This window comes from Botryllus schlosseri, chromosome 2 (assembly GCF_051294905.1).
Source record: "Botryllus schlosseri isolate E-star chromosome 2, Bs_hap1, whole genome shotgun sequence".
In the NCBI taxonomy this organism is placed as follows: domain Eukaryota; kingdom Metazoa; phylum Chordata; class Ascidiacea; order Stolidobranchia; family Styelidae; genus Botryllus; species Botryllus schlosseri.
This window is the reverse complement of record NC_137237.1, coordinates 20,095,060-20,112,072: the sequence shown is the minus strand read 5'-3', so window position 1 is coordinate 20,112,072 and position 17,013 is coordinate 20,095,060. Positions and strand designations below refer to the sequence as shown.

At 40.8% G+C, this 17,013-nt stretch overlaps 2 protein-coding genes across 2 annotated transcripts in view; one reads left to right on the top strand and one right to left on the bottom strand.

The window, feature by feature from the left end:
- Positions 1-17,013, bottom strand: part of LOC145434080 (histone deacetylase complex subunit SAP30L-like) — a 127,625-nt gene that overhangs the window by 59,063 nt on the left and 51,549 nt on the right. The gene's annotated exons all lie outside the window — the stretch shown is intronic.
- LOC145434066 (uncharacterized) lies at positions 83-15,135 on the top strand. The gene is made up of 8 exons (XM_080311349.1): positions 83-1,321; positions 1,910-2,075; positions 2,145-2,257; positions 4,787-4,937; positions 9,605-9,742; positions 13,414-13,542; positions 13,611-13,713; positions 14,725-15,135. Exons 1-8 carry the CDS (start codon positions 1,083-1,085, stop codon positions 14,880-14,882), a joined length of 1,197 nt encoding a protein of 398 aa, XP_080167475.1. The 5' UTR covers positions 83-1,082; the 3' UTR covers positions 14,883-15,135.

The window sequence follows — 17,013 nt, the reverse complement described above, 5'->3', positions numbered from 1 at the left end:
TCGACATCTTCCTGTCTATTCATTGTATCGCATTTTTTGTAGTGTATTGAACTGATAAAATTGCTAATAAACCAATGATGATGATGATGATGATGAACGTACGACGGTAATAGTAATGCCTATAATTTGTTAGTGTTTTTCACATAAAATTCCTGAGCTTCAATATGTGTATAGTTTATATTTATACCGAGTACTGGTTTAGATCGATACATTTTCGACACATTGAGCAGCCGTTGCTGATAAAACATGTAACAAAATACGATCCTTTGATGTGCTATCAATACCCGGCATCGATGATTTCCAGTCGCATACCTTCGCCCTTTGTACATTTGTGTATGTTGATTATTCTAGTCGCGAATTGACCCGAACGCGCATACTTCTTCCGTTAGCATATCGTTAAATGATGCAAGTGTATTGGGTATTGAATCATATTAGTATGGAGGCTTTGCATCCTTCATGATTTTAAACATATTATGATATTTAAGATCTTTCTATCTCGTTTAATTTCTAATTACTATGCATATGTTATCTACATCATGTACATCGTAGTTATCGGCCCTTTTAGCTTGGGACTCTATTATGATACTTCCAAATGTCGCTACATGGTGCTGTCGAAATATAACGAATCTGAGTTTTCACCTATAATGTTTTAAACGAGTTGTACGCGACGTTAAAATCGTTTGTTACGACTCTTGCGGCATTGTGACGTACGCAGAGAAGTACGTTTCAAATTTTTCACCCAATGTATGAGTTGATGTTTAATTTCTCTGACCAACGGAGAAGCTTACAACCACTTGCATTTTGCTAACGAGAGATAAAACTGTGTCATTTTTGTTGGACCGACAGGAAAGTTGACAGGCGGTTCCCATAGCCGAGAATCACTGGTATATATACCTTATTCCGTTTTATTACTTTTGGTAACTTGCGACGTACAGAGCGCGTCCCTTTAGCTCACACTTTACCGCAACCAATAACACGGCGCATCTGCCGATACGCGTATCAGTTACACCGTGTTTTGATATAGTTTTTATGACACGTCGTTGAAATACATACGCCGGAGATATACACACAAACATCTGTGTATGGCCGCCATAGTACAGCCTTCTGTAAGGCGGTATGATAGGCCCCGCCCGCGGCCTTTCTTGCCAAGAGGACAAAGGCGAGCGAAGCGAGGATTCGGCACCTTCCTCGTCAAGTTAGTCGAAGCCGATCAACCGACACAGGAGACCGGCGACACGCAGGAAAGGTCAAAGCCGCGAGAGAAAGCGTTCAACCTCGATGATATTCAGGAATCGCGGGCTCTCGATTCCGGGGATTTAAAGTACGAGAGTTAGCGTCGGACTCAGACTTCTACAAATTACCAATAATAGTTAGATTGACGGTCAATAACTTACTACTATTTTGGAGTAGTTTTAGTTCTAGTCCTAGTTGAGGGCTTGGAAAAGTAAGTAGTTCTAGTTCTATTTGCGCGCTTAAAAAGAATTTGTTACCAAACAACTAGAAAACACGTGTCGTCGTTTGACGTGAATCTTAATACCGGAGTTCTGCTGCGTGATTTTCTTGCAGACATTGCTAGCTAAGACCAGTCACTACAAATAGTGGTGGGATTTGGGATCGAACTCCGCCCCATTTTAAGCTTGTACTGATGTCCATGTGGAAAGTCGATCCGATTTCGATAAAACAAAACTAGATAAGTTTGGAGCTTAATCTTGTTAATGGTTTTGTATCAGTCGCTGTCACCAGTTCTAGTTCTAGTTGCAACTTTTGAAGAGTGAGTAGTTCCAGTTCTAATTCTAGTCGCGAATTTTGAAAATTAATTACTTTGCACAAGCCCGGTCAACACGTGCAGTCGTGCATTTACACTGGAAGGCTTTAAGCTGATTTTTTGTCGTTTGTTTGCGATTGCAAGGATGCCAACGAGATCAGGCCGGCGTAGGCCGGCGCGGTCCGCCCGCGTGCTGAGCGCCAGGAGTAAAAGCCCGTACGCTGCCAACGCGCAATGCACGTACGATTCGAGGCTGGACTCCCATCAGCAAACGTACGTGCTGTCGCCTGTGACTTTGCAGGCTTTACGGGTATGCATCGTGGCTGCGTGTTTTTTCGCGTCGAAACTGGAAATCAGCGACGGAAATCTGTTTTGACAGCAAACGATGAGCGGCCATCAAGTTTTCTCGAATCCGAACACAAACATTGGTTTGCACGGACCGAGGCGGCCTCTGTTGCTGTCCTACCCTACGAAGCCAAAGAAAGCTGGGAGGTAATAGCATATTGGCAATTGGTACTAAGAAATCCTCGGAAATCCTGGGAATCCTCGGAAAATCTGAAAAGTACCCAAGTATATAACTTCCAAAAGTCGCATACTTTTAGCGTAGGTGTCTACTTTCGAAACTGCACGGGAAATTTCGTGACTCACGCAAAATGACCAATGACAGTACAAATTTAGATGCAATTTTTACAATTGCCGTGACACAACACCTCTTGAAAATTTGACTCATAAAAGTGATACAAGCATATCTCAAAACTATTTTGTACTTTACTAAATATAAAGCGTAAAAATTAGGTAGATCTGGCTAAAAATCTGTCAAGTAGAAATGCTGATGTAATATGCAAACATAGCAACTTGAGTAAGCAGAGCAAGTATAGGGTAATCCGTCTTGAGTACTTAGACAAAGTCAATTCCTACTTCTGCACTGATCACCTCTGGTAATAGCATATCGGGCATTTGTATACTAAGGATGATTGTGTGGGTGAAATGAAGTTTCTCCCACGTAGAGGAAGTTAGGCTCAAATTATGTATGATTTTCTCGAAAGTATTGGCAACCCCAAGGAATTGCTCAGAACTATGAACCGTCAACAAATCTGCTCGATAGCATCCAAATGTCACCAATACCCAACTGCTTAATCGCCATCATATCCGAACAGATGGTCATCCCAAATGAAGCAGTGAACACTTGGAATCTTACCCATATATGATATCGAGCTTGCGGCCAATCTACCCAATAACCTGCGAAGGGACTATACGGAACACTATATAGTTTTGCAGAAACCGGTATTGACTTTGTGCACATAAATATACGCAAGACTTACTGGGTAATGGATACGCATCATTTCTGAGATTTTCCAAACTATGGAAAACCCTACTGGTTAGGCCTATTCTTTACTTATGCTGAGCATCATTTTGTATATCATGTATGGCGAATTCGTGAGGTAGATTGACTGGTGTACCACACTGTAAATACATGGGTGGAAAAGAGGTGGCGGTGTCTTTCCAGGTTTCCACAACCGCAGCGTAGGGTGCAAATCGGGAAAATGGCTTCTGGTGTGACAAATGCTGCCTTCATACACGAATTTTCGACAACCGGTGTATGGGTTCTGCGTATCGTGTTCCACCTCGTTGTGCCTTCTTGGGGTTGGCACACGAAACAGAACTCCCTCCGCCGATGTTATATATATCTCCATAAGGATTGGTATATTAGACTCGTTTTCACTCATTGGAATGGATGTCAAAGCTAAATTTGGTACATGAAAGAGCCGTTTACCTGATTTGCAATCTCTTATGTGATGGAAATCGATGAAATACACGATTTTCCTGGTTTTATTATACCTTTATTTTTGGCAAATAATAATAATTAATCAATAATAATCAATATTATAAATTAGCGTTATAACTATTTAATATAATTATATCATAAATACTTTTTATATATTCTAAATTATATTATATGAATATTATAATCAATAAGGCAAGTTTTTGCAACTTTTTTACAGCTTCCGGCGGCTTCCTAAATACTCAGAAGTTACGTAGTATGGTGTTTTAAGGTGTTTGGAGGAATCTTATATTGCAACTTTTTTCCATTTTTTCATGCAACTTTTTCGATTTTTCATTCAACTAAATTATCACTGGAAATATTTGGAACTATATGTACCGCTTGATTATTTCACTTTTATTTAAATTTGACGTCCTTTCTGATTTGACGTACATTCACGTTAGACCGCCGAAAATTATCTTTTCACTAGGTAAAATCTTTCAGGCCATTGATTTTGTTGAAGTCGCCAACACTGAGTTTTGCTACAATGCCTTGGATATGGATCGATTCGAGCATCTCATACCCTAATAATTTCAAGGAACTTGTCCATAAATGCAACTTTTTAGTGCAACGTTTGAGAAAAATAAATGTAACATTTGTGAAAAATAAGTGCAACTTTCCACCGATTTCACTGCAACAAAAACCTAATGCTAATCAATGAACAAATCAATGATTATTATAAATTATTTTGTCGGCAAAATTCTGGAATACTTACTTTTTTATATACTCGGCAATATCTGCCATCACTTGTACTTGAGTAGAAATTTACAACTCTACTGTGCCAACGATGGTTACTTTGCTTCAGACATTGCTTCATTGATCATTTGCTACCATCGCGTAATTTTTCTTCTATTTTATTTTTTTAAACTACTGTAACATTTTTTACAGCCAGACTGTTTAGAGTCAAGTGTACCTGTTTGATGCTGGTGTGATCAGACCAGATGACCTTCACGGTCTTATCGATCATTCCTATCTAATACCGAATACTGTGCATGCATATTTTCTGTACCACCACCACTGCCGTGTGTTATGTATTTTGGTTTGATGAAAATAGAGACTCTCTCTCTAAAGACTCTTGACAACCTACATGCCGACAATATAGAACTTGCATGTTATTGTTGTATTTTCCAATAATCTATACTCTTCGTTAGTCGTTTTGACGTCGTGGCTCCGTAAACCACGGGCCGCTACTGTTCCAGAGCCTACTTCATCCACCGCCCGCCGAGTCCATCTTCACGCCGATCCGCGTCCGCAGAGCCCGCTCTAGACATGCCACCGATGACGGAAGGCAACGTACCCGAAACAGACGAAGCGCGCGACTACGTCCGGCTCGTTCATCATATGCGAACGGTAAGCGCAATTACGCGGCCGTTTGTCTGTCGCCGGTTCTGCTTTGATGGGCGAATGAATGAATGAAAAGTTGACCGTTCTGACATATTCCATAAAAGCGGGATTACGCGTGTCAAATAATCAATCGTTGTTGCCTTCATGCTATGTTTATATTTAGGCGTAGTCGAAATTTGAGGTCGACTTTTCACTAGTCTTGGTACGACACTGGATTTAATAGCTCCGTTCGTATTATTAATGTTTTCATCAGTTCAAAACGCCTCAAGATCGGAAGGACGGAGTCCAAGCGACTTATATAGCGGTCTTTCAATCAGACACCCAACTTGGCCTAAAACAGCAGCTTGCACGCCGAATGAAAAGTAAACAAGAGCTGACATGACAGTGTTACTTGGCGGTTATAGGCAGTTTCGACGCACGATTCACGGCCAGAAAGATATCCTCGAGTTAGTCAGCGAGCGCGTATCGATGGTTACGACAAGTTATCAATCAATCCTGTTAGATATAGCTCTATCCTGGTGGAATTCTTGGAGATGTTTTCGGCGATAATGGTCTGAAGGACGGCTCGAATAAACATGGGATTAGCTTATCTGAGTCGAAAGATAACTCTTCATTGTCGCGAGCTCTCGGAGCGATATCTAGTAATAGTGCAGGCCATTAGGAGTCGGCAGTGCTTATTCGCGGGTGATGCCCGTGGTTGTGGAGTTGTCAAAACACTATCAAAAGTCGTTTGTTACGTTTTGAATATTTTGCTATGGAACGGATAAAACTACGTTGCTGTAGCCAGCGACACTCTTTGATTAATGCGATTACAATTCAGTAACGCCGTACGCTTATTCTCCTTCCAGTTTATGCACTGTCCAATGTCCATGGCAACGTTTATTTTGTTTCTGCTCGGAGAGTAGTATACTTTGATATGTCGCTAACAAAACGCATTATGTCCGGGGTTCTTAAACATTTTAAGCGTGGATCCCTAAATTTTGGGTGGTTGCGTGCACGCCCTATTGAGACCCAGTCCGAGAAAATTAACCGAACTTCACAAAATTATGAGCAGCCTATAACCGCAAAATTTGAGAAGTTGGTGACTAAAATAGGGCCATCAATTTGAGCAACATGATGTCCGAAAAAGGTGAACCCTCACGCCCAGCCCGTGTCACTGTCAATTAAGCCAAAACGAGGACATATCTTATATATATAAAGGACGATGCAGTTTTACAGAGTCGTAGTTTCAACATTGGCCTTTCACGGACCCCTCAAATTTATAGTCCGCGGACCTTAGTTTAATAACCACTGCTTTATGTAATTCTATTGTATCGTTTCGATTTCACTAAATGGCTGATCGCACTGTTTTGTTTGGTTTGTTTCCATCATGAGTAGGGCAGCCGTCTCTTGTGAGCTTTAGGTCAGCGATGCTATCTTGTCGAATCGAACAAGTGAGTCGCATACGCGCGCCTGTCGCCATGCAGCCGATATCGCCTGACACCGGCATCGCATCTTGACGTGAATAAGATAGGGTTGCATTTAAAACAAAAATCAATTAAAAACAAACATGTTTAGAACAAGGCCCTTGTTTAAAACATGTTTTTATTGTTTTTTTCCTGTTTTTTGTTTAACCATGACGTCACAAATATTTAATTGTGACGTCACAGTGGATTGGCATTGACAATTGAAAATGTAGGGTAAATATGGATCCTTCGAAGAAGAGGGCTACCGATCACTGTCATAAACGGACCAAAAATATCTTTAACCTGGACTACATCGTTATGCAGCATTTTTACGGTCGGCGGTCATCATCATCAGAACACCCATTCCGCGCCATTGATCTATCTACGTGCAAAATCTGTTGATCAAAACCATCGATGATTTCGAGGGTCCCAGCGACCCCACATCGTATACGTCGACTATTTTAGGTGCAAATCGTCCATAGGCCCATCTTCATGTTTTTTCGGACGCATTGACACAATTATGGCATAATTAGACAACGTACGAAAAAAACAATTTTGTTTTCTTCAAAAAGGTATTTGTTTAAAACACTGTCTTTTAAAGTCTTTCAAAACATCGTTTGTTTTAAATGCAATCCTAGAATAAGATATGTGGGAATGTTTTGTAAACCAATTCGTTGTGATTTTCTGAATCGCAGTTATGTAAATCTAGTGGCTCACGTTTGTATTGCGGCCTGGTACATTCAGAAGTGGTCCCACTTTTAAATTTGTAAGGCTAGAAAGTGGTTTGGAGTGAATGGCATTGTCATAGATGCTTGGCTAAATAGCCTCCCTTATCACAGTTACTGAAAATTTGCGCCAAAATTGCACCCATCATTATTCATTTCGCATTAGTTGCGAAGATGCACCCTGTGATTTCGACAATAGCCAGCCCCGATTAACTGCAGAAAGTATGTGACCCTCTGCCTAATTTACGTTTTTAAAAGTAACCACGTTCATTGCCCACTTCCACTTGAAGTTATTTTGATATGTCTTGGAAAGTACTACTATTTCACACGGGTCTGATGTCAATTTCCCTCACAAAAGATACGCAAAGTTATAACAAAACTTATTTCTACTTTTCTAAACTTGAAGTGGAAAGTTTGCCAGCAAACTGGTAAAGTAAAAGTGGAAGTAGTCCAGAAACATACCCGCGCTTAAGTATTGCAGGAAGGTAAACCTACTTGAGTACTCCGAAAAAGTAACAGTACTTCGTTTCTGCCCACCTCAGCTTAATGCTCATTCAAACTTTCGAGAGTTCTATTAGTGGAGAGATGTATACTTTCAGAAATGTATTGAGACAAATGCAAGAAGTGATAGTCACCCTTTCAGGGACAGCAAAAATAATTGAATCAAGTAAAGCCGTTGTATGTTTCACTGCATTTTCACTTTTGTTAGTTTTTATTGGCAGACGTTAACGATTTAGATGATTTTTATTATATTGCATTGTATCGGTCCTTATTGATTCAATTTAAAAGCGCTAAAGCCTCTCTCGTAGAATGTCACGATTGCCACAATACTTAATATAATTCCTATAACTTCGCATGGGTGCCGGAATACAAATAGAACTGTTTACACAAATGAAGTCGGGCACCAGGACACTCCAGCCACTCGTAAATACAGGCACTTGGAAGAAAACATATTTACTCGAGTGTCGCGCGATGGTTTGCTTTGGATAAAGTTAATCCAAATCTGTTTCGAAACGCTTCATCAATCATCGAGTTTCATTAGTTTGCTACAGTTCACCTTCCGGGTTTAGTCATGTCACTATTTAGATAACAATACATTCCAAGGGTATAAATTTAACTGCTTTATTTGCCTTTTTCATAATCCAGTATACTCTCCCTATACCCGGATAGGTCATCACTGGGTTTAGTTTTATGCACTTCTCACAAGTGGCAAGTGTAACCTTTGATGCTTGTTAGTTCCGCATAGGTACGGAAGAGACGGAATGGACTCGGATGAAGAGGTATGTCTCCGTATGTCGAGTTTGAGGATATGTTTCAGTTGAAAGTCTTGCGAGTCATCTCTGCAAACTCATCAGTATATAGTAACCTACCTTCAGGTTATCTGCTGAAGAAATGGAGTTATAATGGTTCATTGCAAATCAACTGTTTCATTCGAATATTGTGAACGAAGATGCTATATATAGTCACATAATCATTATTATTATCAGACTGTCCTTTCGAGTTTAGTACGGCACTAATCCGGACTGCAAATGCAAATAAAACCGTGTATTCTAATGATTTCTACCGTTGCATAAGGTACAAATCAGGTCAACGGCGCTTTATGGTACTAAATGTTGCTTTCACTACCTTTGTATAGTTGGTAATATCTAATCGAAAGCACCAATTCACACATAGATATAGGCCTATATATATTCTCCGTATTGTGCACGCTCGCTTAATTTCCAATATATTTCGTTACAGACTGCATCGCGCCAGAGTAGGTCGAAGTAGTTATCGTTGGTACTTAAGTAGAAGTACAAGTACAGGTACCAGTAGTGATTTCCAAGTAAGTCATAAGTATGTATGCAGGCCTAGCTCTACCTAAGAACTGAAAGCTGTTAAGTAGAAGAAAAGTAACCGTCATAACCATCATAACCGTCCGAGTAAGTAGTGCATGCGGGTATAACCGCGACTTAAATACTCCGAAAGTAGATGTATACTTCGTTACTGACCACCTCAGCTTGAAATTGCTACTATAGTCATAATAATAATAATATGGAGATATATATCACGGGTGGAGGAACTTATGATTACATGAACCGCTTTTTAGGGTGGTAATACGCAGTATTTTTCGCTAAGCGCGCGTGGTTGCCAGTTTAAACGACTAGAAAGCCTTTATTTCCAGGGAAGAAACAATCCCAAAGGTTTGCAGTTACGGTATTACCATATTTAGTTGTGGAATTGCTTTGATCGGATTATCTAATGCACTTTGCGTCTTGGGGTCCGCGTCGCGTGTAGACTGGACCCATTTGCGTGTCCACTGCCTACTACATAGTCAGGCTATAGATACGCCTTTGTTGCAAGTTGCAACACGCGGCTTTGAGGGTGTTTCACAATTCGTAAAAGCCCCAGCAATGAGCCCCCGATACGCGAGTCCAGTGATAGCCCCGTACCTTTGACGCTCGGTAGTGCTGGAAATCGATTGCTGCCAATTTTGACCAATGACTAGCACGTGATTTTACAGGGCGCAACACGGATTGATTACCCAATCCCAAAGAAGCTACAGCGACCGAAAACCGTCGCTCCCTCGCAAACCAAAGCTCAACTTCTGGCCAAGGAAAAGGGCTTTATTTTGGACGGCGTGGCACTAAGTAGCATTCAGGTATGTCGGCGCATTTGATCTCGATTCCTATTAATGACCTCGAGGTTGTTGAAAGATGAGGTAGACCAAAGGGCAGCCAAAGTCGGACGAACTAATTAATGTCTACTTATTAAAACACACATGATTTTTGCTCCAGGACTTCTTCGGGTCAATTATACTTAATTTGGGGCGCTGAATACGAATCTGACGTTATTTTTGCTCTATCACAGGGGTTCTCAACTTCCCTTGTATAACGGGCCGCATTTTAACAGCAAAAGACGTTGCGGGCCGCAGAACATTATTTCCATGTATTTGTGGGCTACTATTAAATGTAGGCTACTGTAGCCTATTTACCAGTCGTATACCGTCGTTTAGTACATTTTTAGGCATTCTAAAGCAGTGTTCGTAAGTTTTCAGTTGTTGTTTTCTGTGAGAATATTATCTTCCAGCGGCGAAAGTATAACCCGTCATTGAGCGTGTATTACATTAGTTGCCAAGTCGGTATATCCACCTTCAAACCCGTCCACCAGAAAACCAAACTCTCTCTTTCAATACGTGAGCGAGCAAGTATAAATTTACGGGAATTTTTCGTTACAAAGGCCATCATCACTTTGAGCTCTCAGTGATATGAGAAGAAGTCTGGCGTTCGGGTCATTTCTGAACAAATCAATCAACCACTCCTTTCCTTCCATGGCTGGAGCCCTGCACCAATAGTCGTACATATAGGAGTCAGCTTTGTTAAGTTGATGATGTTTTTCGCTCAGCCCTCCCCGCGTTTTCTCTGCCAGCATTTCCACTCTGATAAAAAGCACTCAGATAACTAGCTTTGCAGTGTCTGTGGAGTCAGTGGATTCGTCCGATGCTAGGTTAAAGTAGTCTACGCGGCAACGTATTTCAGAACATGCGATGAAAGATCGACTGACATTGCTGTTACTCTTCTGGTCACGGTTCAATCAGATAACTGTAGCTTTAACATCTGTCAGATGATGTTGTCCTTGCTGTTAAGTTCTGGAAGCAGCGAATATTCGCATAGTATGTTTAGGTTTTGTTGAAATGACACCTTCTCTGGCAAATTTCATGGATTTGGCGATATTCCAAGCAATTTTGAACCATATGTCTGTAACATCGTCGACAATTTTAACAATGCCTCGAAATATGGATTGGTGAGCGTGACACCTAGCTAGCAATGTTTTTTCTAACATCAGGCGATACGTATAACTTCAGAAGAAAGTGTCGTGGTATAATTTTAAGCCTCTACACTTCGTTACGACAACTGATCTTCGACAAATATGTCACATCAGGTTTTCCGTTTATATCTGAGAAAGCAAATTAATTTTTCCACGCAGACTTACAAACCCAGTTTCCGCCGTTTAATTTCCCCTTCTTTGTGCTTGTATCCGTGCAAACCGTTCGCGGTGAGTGAAACGCTCTTTAAAAGTATACTACACGACGAAATTGTCTTCAATCAGAATCCAGCCGAATACCGATTCAAAACAATAACAATCTACACTCGAGCATATATCAAGAAACCAGAACATATCAAAGAATCAGAAATCAAACGAGACAGAGACGGTGCGATAAGAGTTCTAAGTAGCTAAATTATTATGTAACAATATCGTGTCAGTAGGAATTGCGTTTATAATGAAAGATGTCGCGGGCCGCAAAATAACCGTCTGCGGGCCGCATGCGGCCCGCGGGCCGCGGGTTGAGAACCCCTGCTCTATCACATCACATAGTTGAAATATTATATATGTTTAATATTTCTACTTTTTCGAGGTAATCAAGAATATTTAGGCTACTTGCAGTACTTACTGAAATTGGTAACGTTTTACAACTACTTCAACATCTACCTGAACAGTATTCTGGATGAACTAATTACATTTGCAATTAGGTTTTTTTTAAGTAGAAAGTAGTCCAAGATGATATTCCACCACTATCATGAGGTAAATTGTCATAAGAAACGCTTGAAATAGCCTCTGAATCACGGTAACTTAATATATTTTTCATAGATTCTACCCATGGGTGGTGTCATCATAGTCATTTTGCGTTAGCTACATCGATGCATCTTGCGATTTCGTATGTAGCCACATCCGACTAACTGTTGAATGTATGCGACCATCCTCCCACCGACTAAATATACTTAGACATTTATTGACTTCCTCAGACCTTTCATTTCGCATTCCACTTGAAATAGTTTTCAGATGTCTTGGAAATTATTACTTCTACTTGAGTAGCAACGCCGATCCCTTCAACCAACTCTAGTTCGCAGCAAAATATTACGGCAAATCAGAAACCACCCAGAATGTAAGCTGTTTGTATTTAGAACTGGCATTTAATCCTGCAAGGAAAAGCCTCGAAACCATATAAAAACATCACTAATTAATCAAAAATGAATCAATGCTCATCTCTGGCTCTCTTCCAGCATAGAACACATGATATTTGGCGTAGGTCACAAAATGTCCTATGTCGAAACGATGTATATTTATTTCTATTGTGAAGTAACACGCACTTCAGGTTTCGTGTTAAGCTGTTATTATGCAATCTCCATTCATCTGGTTGTCTATAATAGACAATGCAAAATAAGCCCATTATACCATGGCAATAAACCAAAAAAAAGCGTTCGGAAACAGCTCTCCTCGATTCCGATAAGATGTAACAGAATATGAAAACTGGCGGAGAAGAATTAGCATGATAAGTACAGGCGTGGATTAATAATGATAAATTCTTGCAAGTTATCATGATAAGCCCTTTTTTCTTTGGAAAAGCAGGCATCCTGTTTCTTCTAATGATTCAAAGCAAGCTTAAAGGGGCACATATTTAGGTCATGTACCGGAGGGAACAATTCTATTCTACATAATATACCAACAATACAATGTTTGTTGTTTTGCAAACTTTTACGTTTTACGAAACAGCAGATAGATAGATAGAGAATCACTGGATTTAAGTTCATCGAAAACTCACTCATTCTGTACTACAACAACCCAGGTTTCATGATAGACGATTTAATAACAATATTTGATCTGTTGCTGTTGTATGCTAACCGGTTTGTAGACCAGTGAAATCAATTACTTATGTTGTCTTTTGGGAATGAGGTTGCGTTTTGTATACGGAGATCATAGTGGTCAGCGTTGCTACTCAAGTAGAAGTAGAACTAACACCATGAATCTGTACTCAATTAGAAGTAGAAGTAGCGATATACAAGACATGTCAAAACTACTTCAAGTAGAAGTAGAAAATGAAAGGACTGAAAAGTACTCAAGTAAGTAATTTTGAGAGATAGATTTGGTCGAGAGGTCGCATAATTTCAGCAGTTAATGGGAGGTTGCTACTTTTGAAATCTCAAGATGGATCAGTTCGCGACCAACGCAAAATGATTGTACCGGCACTGCAAATCTGCGCAATTTTCCAAAATATATTCATTTACTGTTATACAGGGACTATATTTTACCCATGTAAGTGGTAGAACTTATCCCAATACTTTCTACCTTTCAAAACCAAAAGCGTAAAAAGTAAGTACTTTTGCCTGCAGAAATGTTGAAGTAGAAATGGGAGTAGTCTAAAACATTCCCACTCGACTGCAGTAGTCAAAACCTACTTTGAGTACTTCGAGAAAGTAGCCGTCGTAACTCCCAGCCTCTGGATGTGACCGATAAAATCTGCCTTCATCCGCCATCTGTGCTTATTTGTTACAGACGGACTACGCCAGAGTCCAGCCTAAGCTGGGCCCCGCCATCCCCCCTTACAATTCCCACTTCGACAAGCACGTGCAGAACTATTTCAAGTACCACGGAGTGAAGCAAAACCTGAGGAAGACCGGTCAGGTAAGAGTCGAGTCGAATCCAATACATCTTCTATTTTATCCAATACCGCGACTGATGCACTGTAACAGCTTCGCGGCAGGAGCGAGTCTATACAAGGCAAGGCTGTAGATCGGTTCCACAATATTGGCGATGGTCATATCTACATGGAGAAGAGAAATAGGTCGGGCGCAGGTAATAGGACTTTCGTGTATTCTCAGTGGTGGTGTGCGGTTGTCAGGAGACTGCATGGAGTTTTGGAGCTTGTGCGTAGACGATCTGTTTATTTGTGTGGGCCGGAGAATCTATCTCATGTATATCACGTGAACGCGAGTCGGGAAAATAACGTTTGGGAGACCCGAAGTCTATTTCTAGCCCAATTTTTCGCCATCTTATTACATCAAGGCAACTCGACGGTTCTGACTGCTTGCGTACACCGAAAGCATGAATCGAATGAACGAAGAAAAATGAAAAATGAACGATAGGCCTAATATTCAATTGAATTCCATCATTCGCGTTTACTTTTAAATCTCTTGTATCCCTCACAACGAATGCGCAGGCCAACGCCGCATCACGACTAGGTCTAGGCACGATGATTCGAGTATACTCGAATCTGAATTGAGTATTAATTTTAATGATTCAAGTCGAGTAGTAAAAGACTGAAATTATATACGCTTCTCACCACTGAAAGTTAATTTATATACGAGAATTATAGTTTCGATACTAAATAACGTGGTGTAAAATGCCTTAGTAGCCGAACGCCGTATGTACTGTACTGTACATGTACAATACTAACAACAACAACAACAACAAAAACGTCGTTGCTAGCATAGTCATATGATCTCAAATTTATATTATATACTATTGGACTATTATGTATGCTGTATAGCTTTGATAATAAGGCATTCTAGTGAAAATGGTGTGGGTTTGAAGGTAACATTTTGCAATCAATTGGCCGATCCGGCCAGCGAGCGATCAAAATGTTTGAATTCGGCCGCGACCCAAGTTGAGTTTGACACCCCTGGTTTAAGTACTTCGTTACTCACCATCTCTGATTGCATTGCTGTTAGTTTGTCAATATTCCTTGCGGTTCGTTAAACAATTGACATCCGTCTGCTCTTACATGAAATTCAACCCTTCGACTATCTAAAACGCGTAGATATTTATATTATATATACACATAATTGTATGCATTCTTCTCCCCAGGCTACTCAAGAGACAGCATCGACGGCCACGACCAATTCTTGTCGGAAATCGGGCCCATGAACAGCTACAACGGAAGCTTCGGCTTCCGTCGCAATACCCCGCTCCTTCGCAATTGCCCGTCTCCTTTCGGTACTGCTAGCCGCTCACCGTGTCATTGAAGGCGGTCAGCGGTGGCCTATAAAGCATACGTCTCATCAATTTCCACATTGACGCGTTAGAACTGCGTCTCGCCGCAGTGTTTTAGTCAATCGGCTTCGTTCATTTTGCACTTCTCGCGTACACTGCACCATTTCGCGGACAATATATCTCGTAAATTATTATTGTAAGTTGAAACAGATTGCTATCATCAATCGTTTTTACTGTTGGCATTCCTTTGTTTGTTTCCGGATGTTAAGAAACCTATTTTATGGATGTATGTTCTTTCTATAGATATACCGGTTGACTATTATCGAGAAATAGATTTTACTGCCAATCGGGAGTTCAATCCTGGTGAAACTGGGCGAGGTAAGGTGCAGCGTAGGGTAAAACGATTGCGTATGCAGCTGATCGGATCGGATTGTCACGCTATATTAGGGTTACCATACATCCTCTTTTAAGAGGATTTGTCCTCTTTTTTGACTTTTTTGAAAGTGTCCTCGAGGGACGCCCTTTTGTCCTCTTTTATGAGATTTTGTCCTCTTTTTTGAAAATTTAGGTCATATTTACAGCAAAATGCGAGTGATATGCCGTAAATTAGCACAGCGGTGACGCTCAAACGGTATTTTGAGCTCTGAGCGAAAAGATGATCTTTTTTTTAGTCAACCGATCACAAAGTGGGAAAAATTCACCGATTTTTTAGAATTCTTCTCCGGTTTTGCAAGTCTCAAATTTCTGAAAAAGTGTCCTCTTTTTAGATTTCCAAAATATGGTAAGCCTACGCTATATATAGGCCTGTACTCACACAGGCGTATTTGAGCATTGAGCATATGGTCTTTCAAAGTTAAACTACAGGATTATTTCCTGAAACTGGCATTTCAGGCTTCGCGTTTTTATATTCAGGCTGTGGTGGGCGAAAGTAGTATAGTAGATCTCTCATGATGTGCCTGGGGCTCTTATGGGCGGGGTGGTGACCTGCCTGAAAACCCGGGGTGATGACCCCACCCTTTTAGACCCCCCTTGCGGTGGTGACCTGCCATTGTTTCTTATTGGCGCGGTGATGACCCCACCCTTTCAGGTATAGGCTGCGGTGATGATATACCTTGAAAACTCGTGTTGGTGACCCCACCCTTTCGGTATAGGCTGCGGCGATGACCTGCCATGGAATGTTTGGTAGTGAACTAACGTTGTGGGTATAGGCTGCGGCGATGACCTGCCATGGCTTGTTTGGTAGTGAACTAACGTTGTGGATATAGACCGCGGCGTCTTTTCGCACTGTGCCTATTGATTCCTACGTAACCTTAATAGCACGCTGACTTTCAGATCGGATTATTCGCACCTTGTATACCGCTGTTCCGCACCTACAGAATATGCTGCTGTTCACAACCGCGACTTCACCGCGATAGTGTAATTTTCGCACCTCGATCAGTAGAACAACACCGCGCTAACCCAGTTGTCGAATCACATAGGTCATACATTTCTTGCCAATGGAAATATTGTATTACAAGATACAAATAAGCAAACTATTCTTTCAATTCGACAAGTCTAGTTAACTGATCGATTCTCAATCTGTCGACACAGTTTTTAACACGAGTGAGTTGATATTTCTTCCCGGGTACGAGCGAGGCTTTGTTCCATTGATCCAAAACCACCTCGCCAGTATCATCCTTCAATGTAAAACTGTATAATTTCAACTCCTTTCCGGCACCAGAATTGACCATCTTCTCTTCTCGAGAAACACAAGTAGCGGCGATCGAGACGTATTCATCTTTATTTCCGTATACCGATTCACAGGTCAATAATGGGTATTCTTCAGTCGTATGTCTCGATTTTCCATGTAGAGTTACTGACGAAGCCCGAACAAGTAATACAGTGGGTTTTCCAGTAAATTTATCAATTTGAACCCAACCGGATTTGACCATGAGTTTTTTTCGTTTGGTGAATGCTTTCTCAATGTTCCCGAACAAATCACGATTGAAACACGTGAAAGATATCTCTTCGTTATTACCATCGATGAATATACCTTTGAGATATTGGCTAACGCCACCTCTTTTGGGTGATGAGACGAATTTGACGCCGACGTGAAAATTTGAAGTTGCTCCGACTTGCATAGTGTTGACGCTGTTCGATGTCATATCGTTTGATAAAGTGGGA

What these genes read in the sequence shown, in the direction of transcription:
- LOC145434066 (XM_080311349.1), top strand. Translation starts at nt 1,083, where the DNA reads ATGGCCGCCATAGTACAGCCTTCTGTAAGGCGGTATGATAGGCCCCGC. An exon ending in AAGCCAAAGAAAGCTGGGAG is followed by an intron (nt 2,258 to 4,786) that starts GTAATAGCATAT and finishes CTACTGTTCCAG; the next exon opens with AGCCTACTTCATCCACCGCC. An exon ending in ACCTGAGGAAGACCGGTCAG is followed by an intron (nt 13,543 to 13,610) that starts GTAAGAGTCGAG and finishes GCACTGTAACAG; the next exon opens with CTTCGCGGCAGGAGCGAGTC.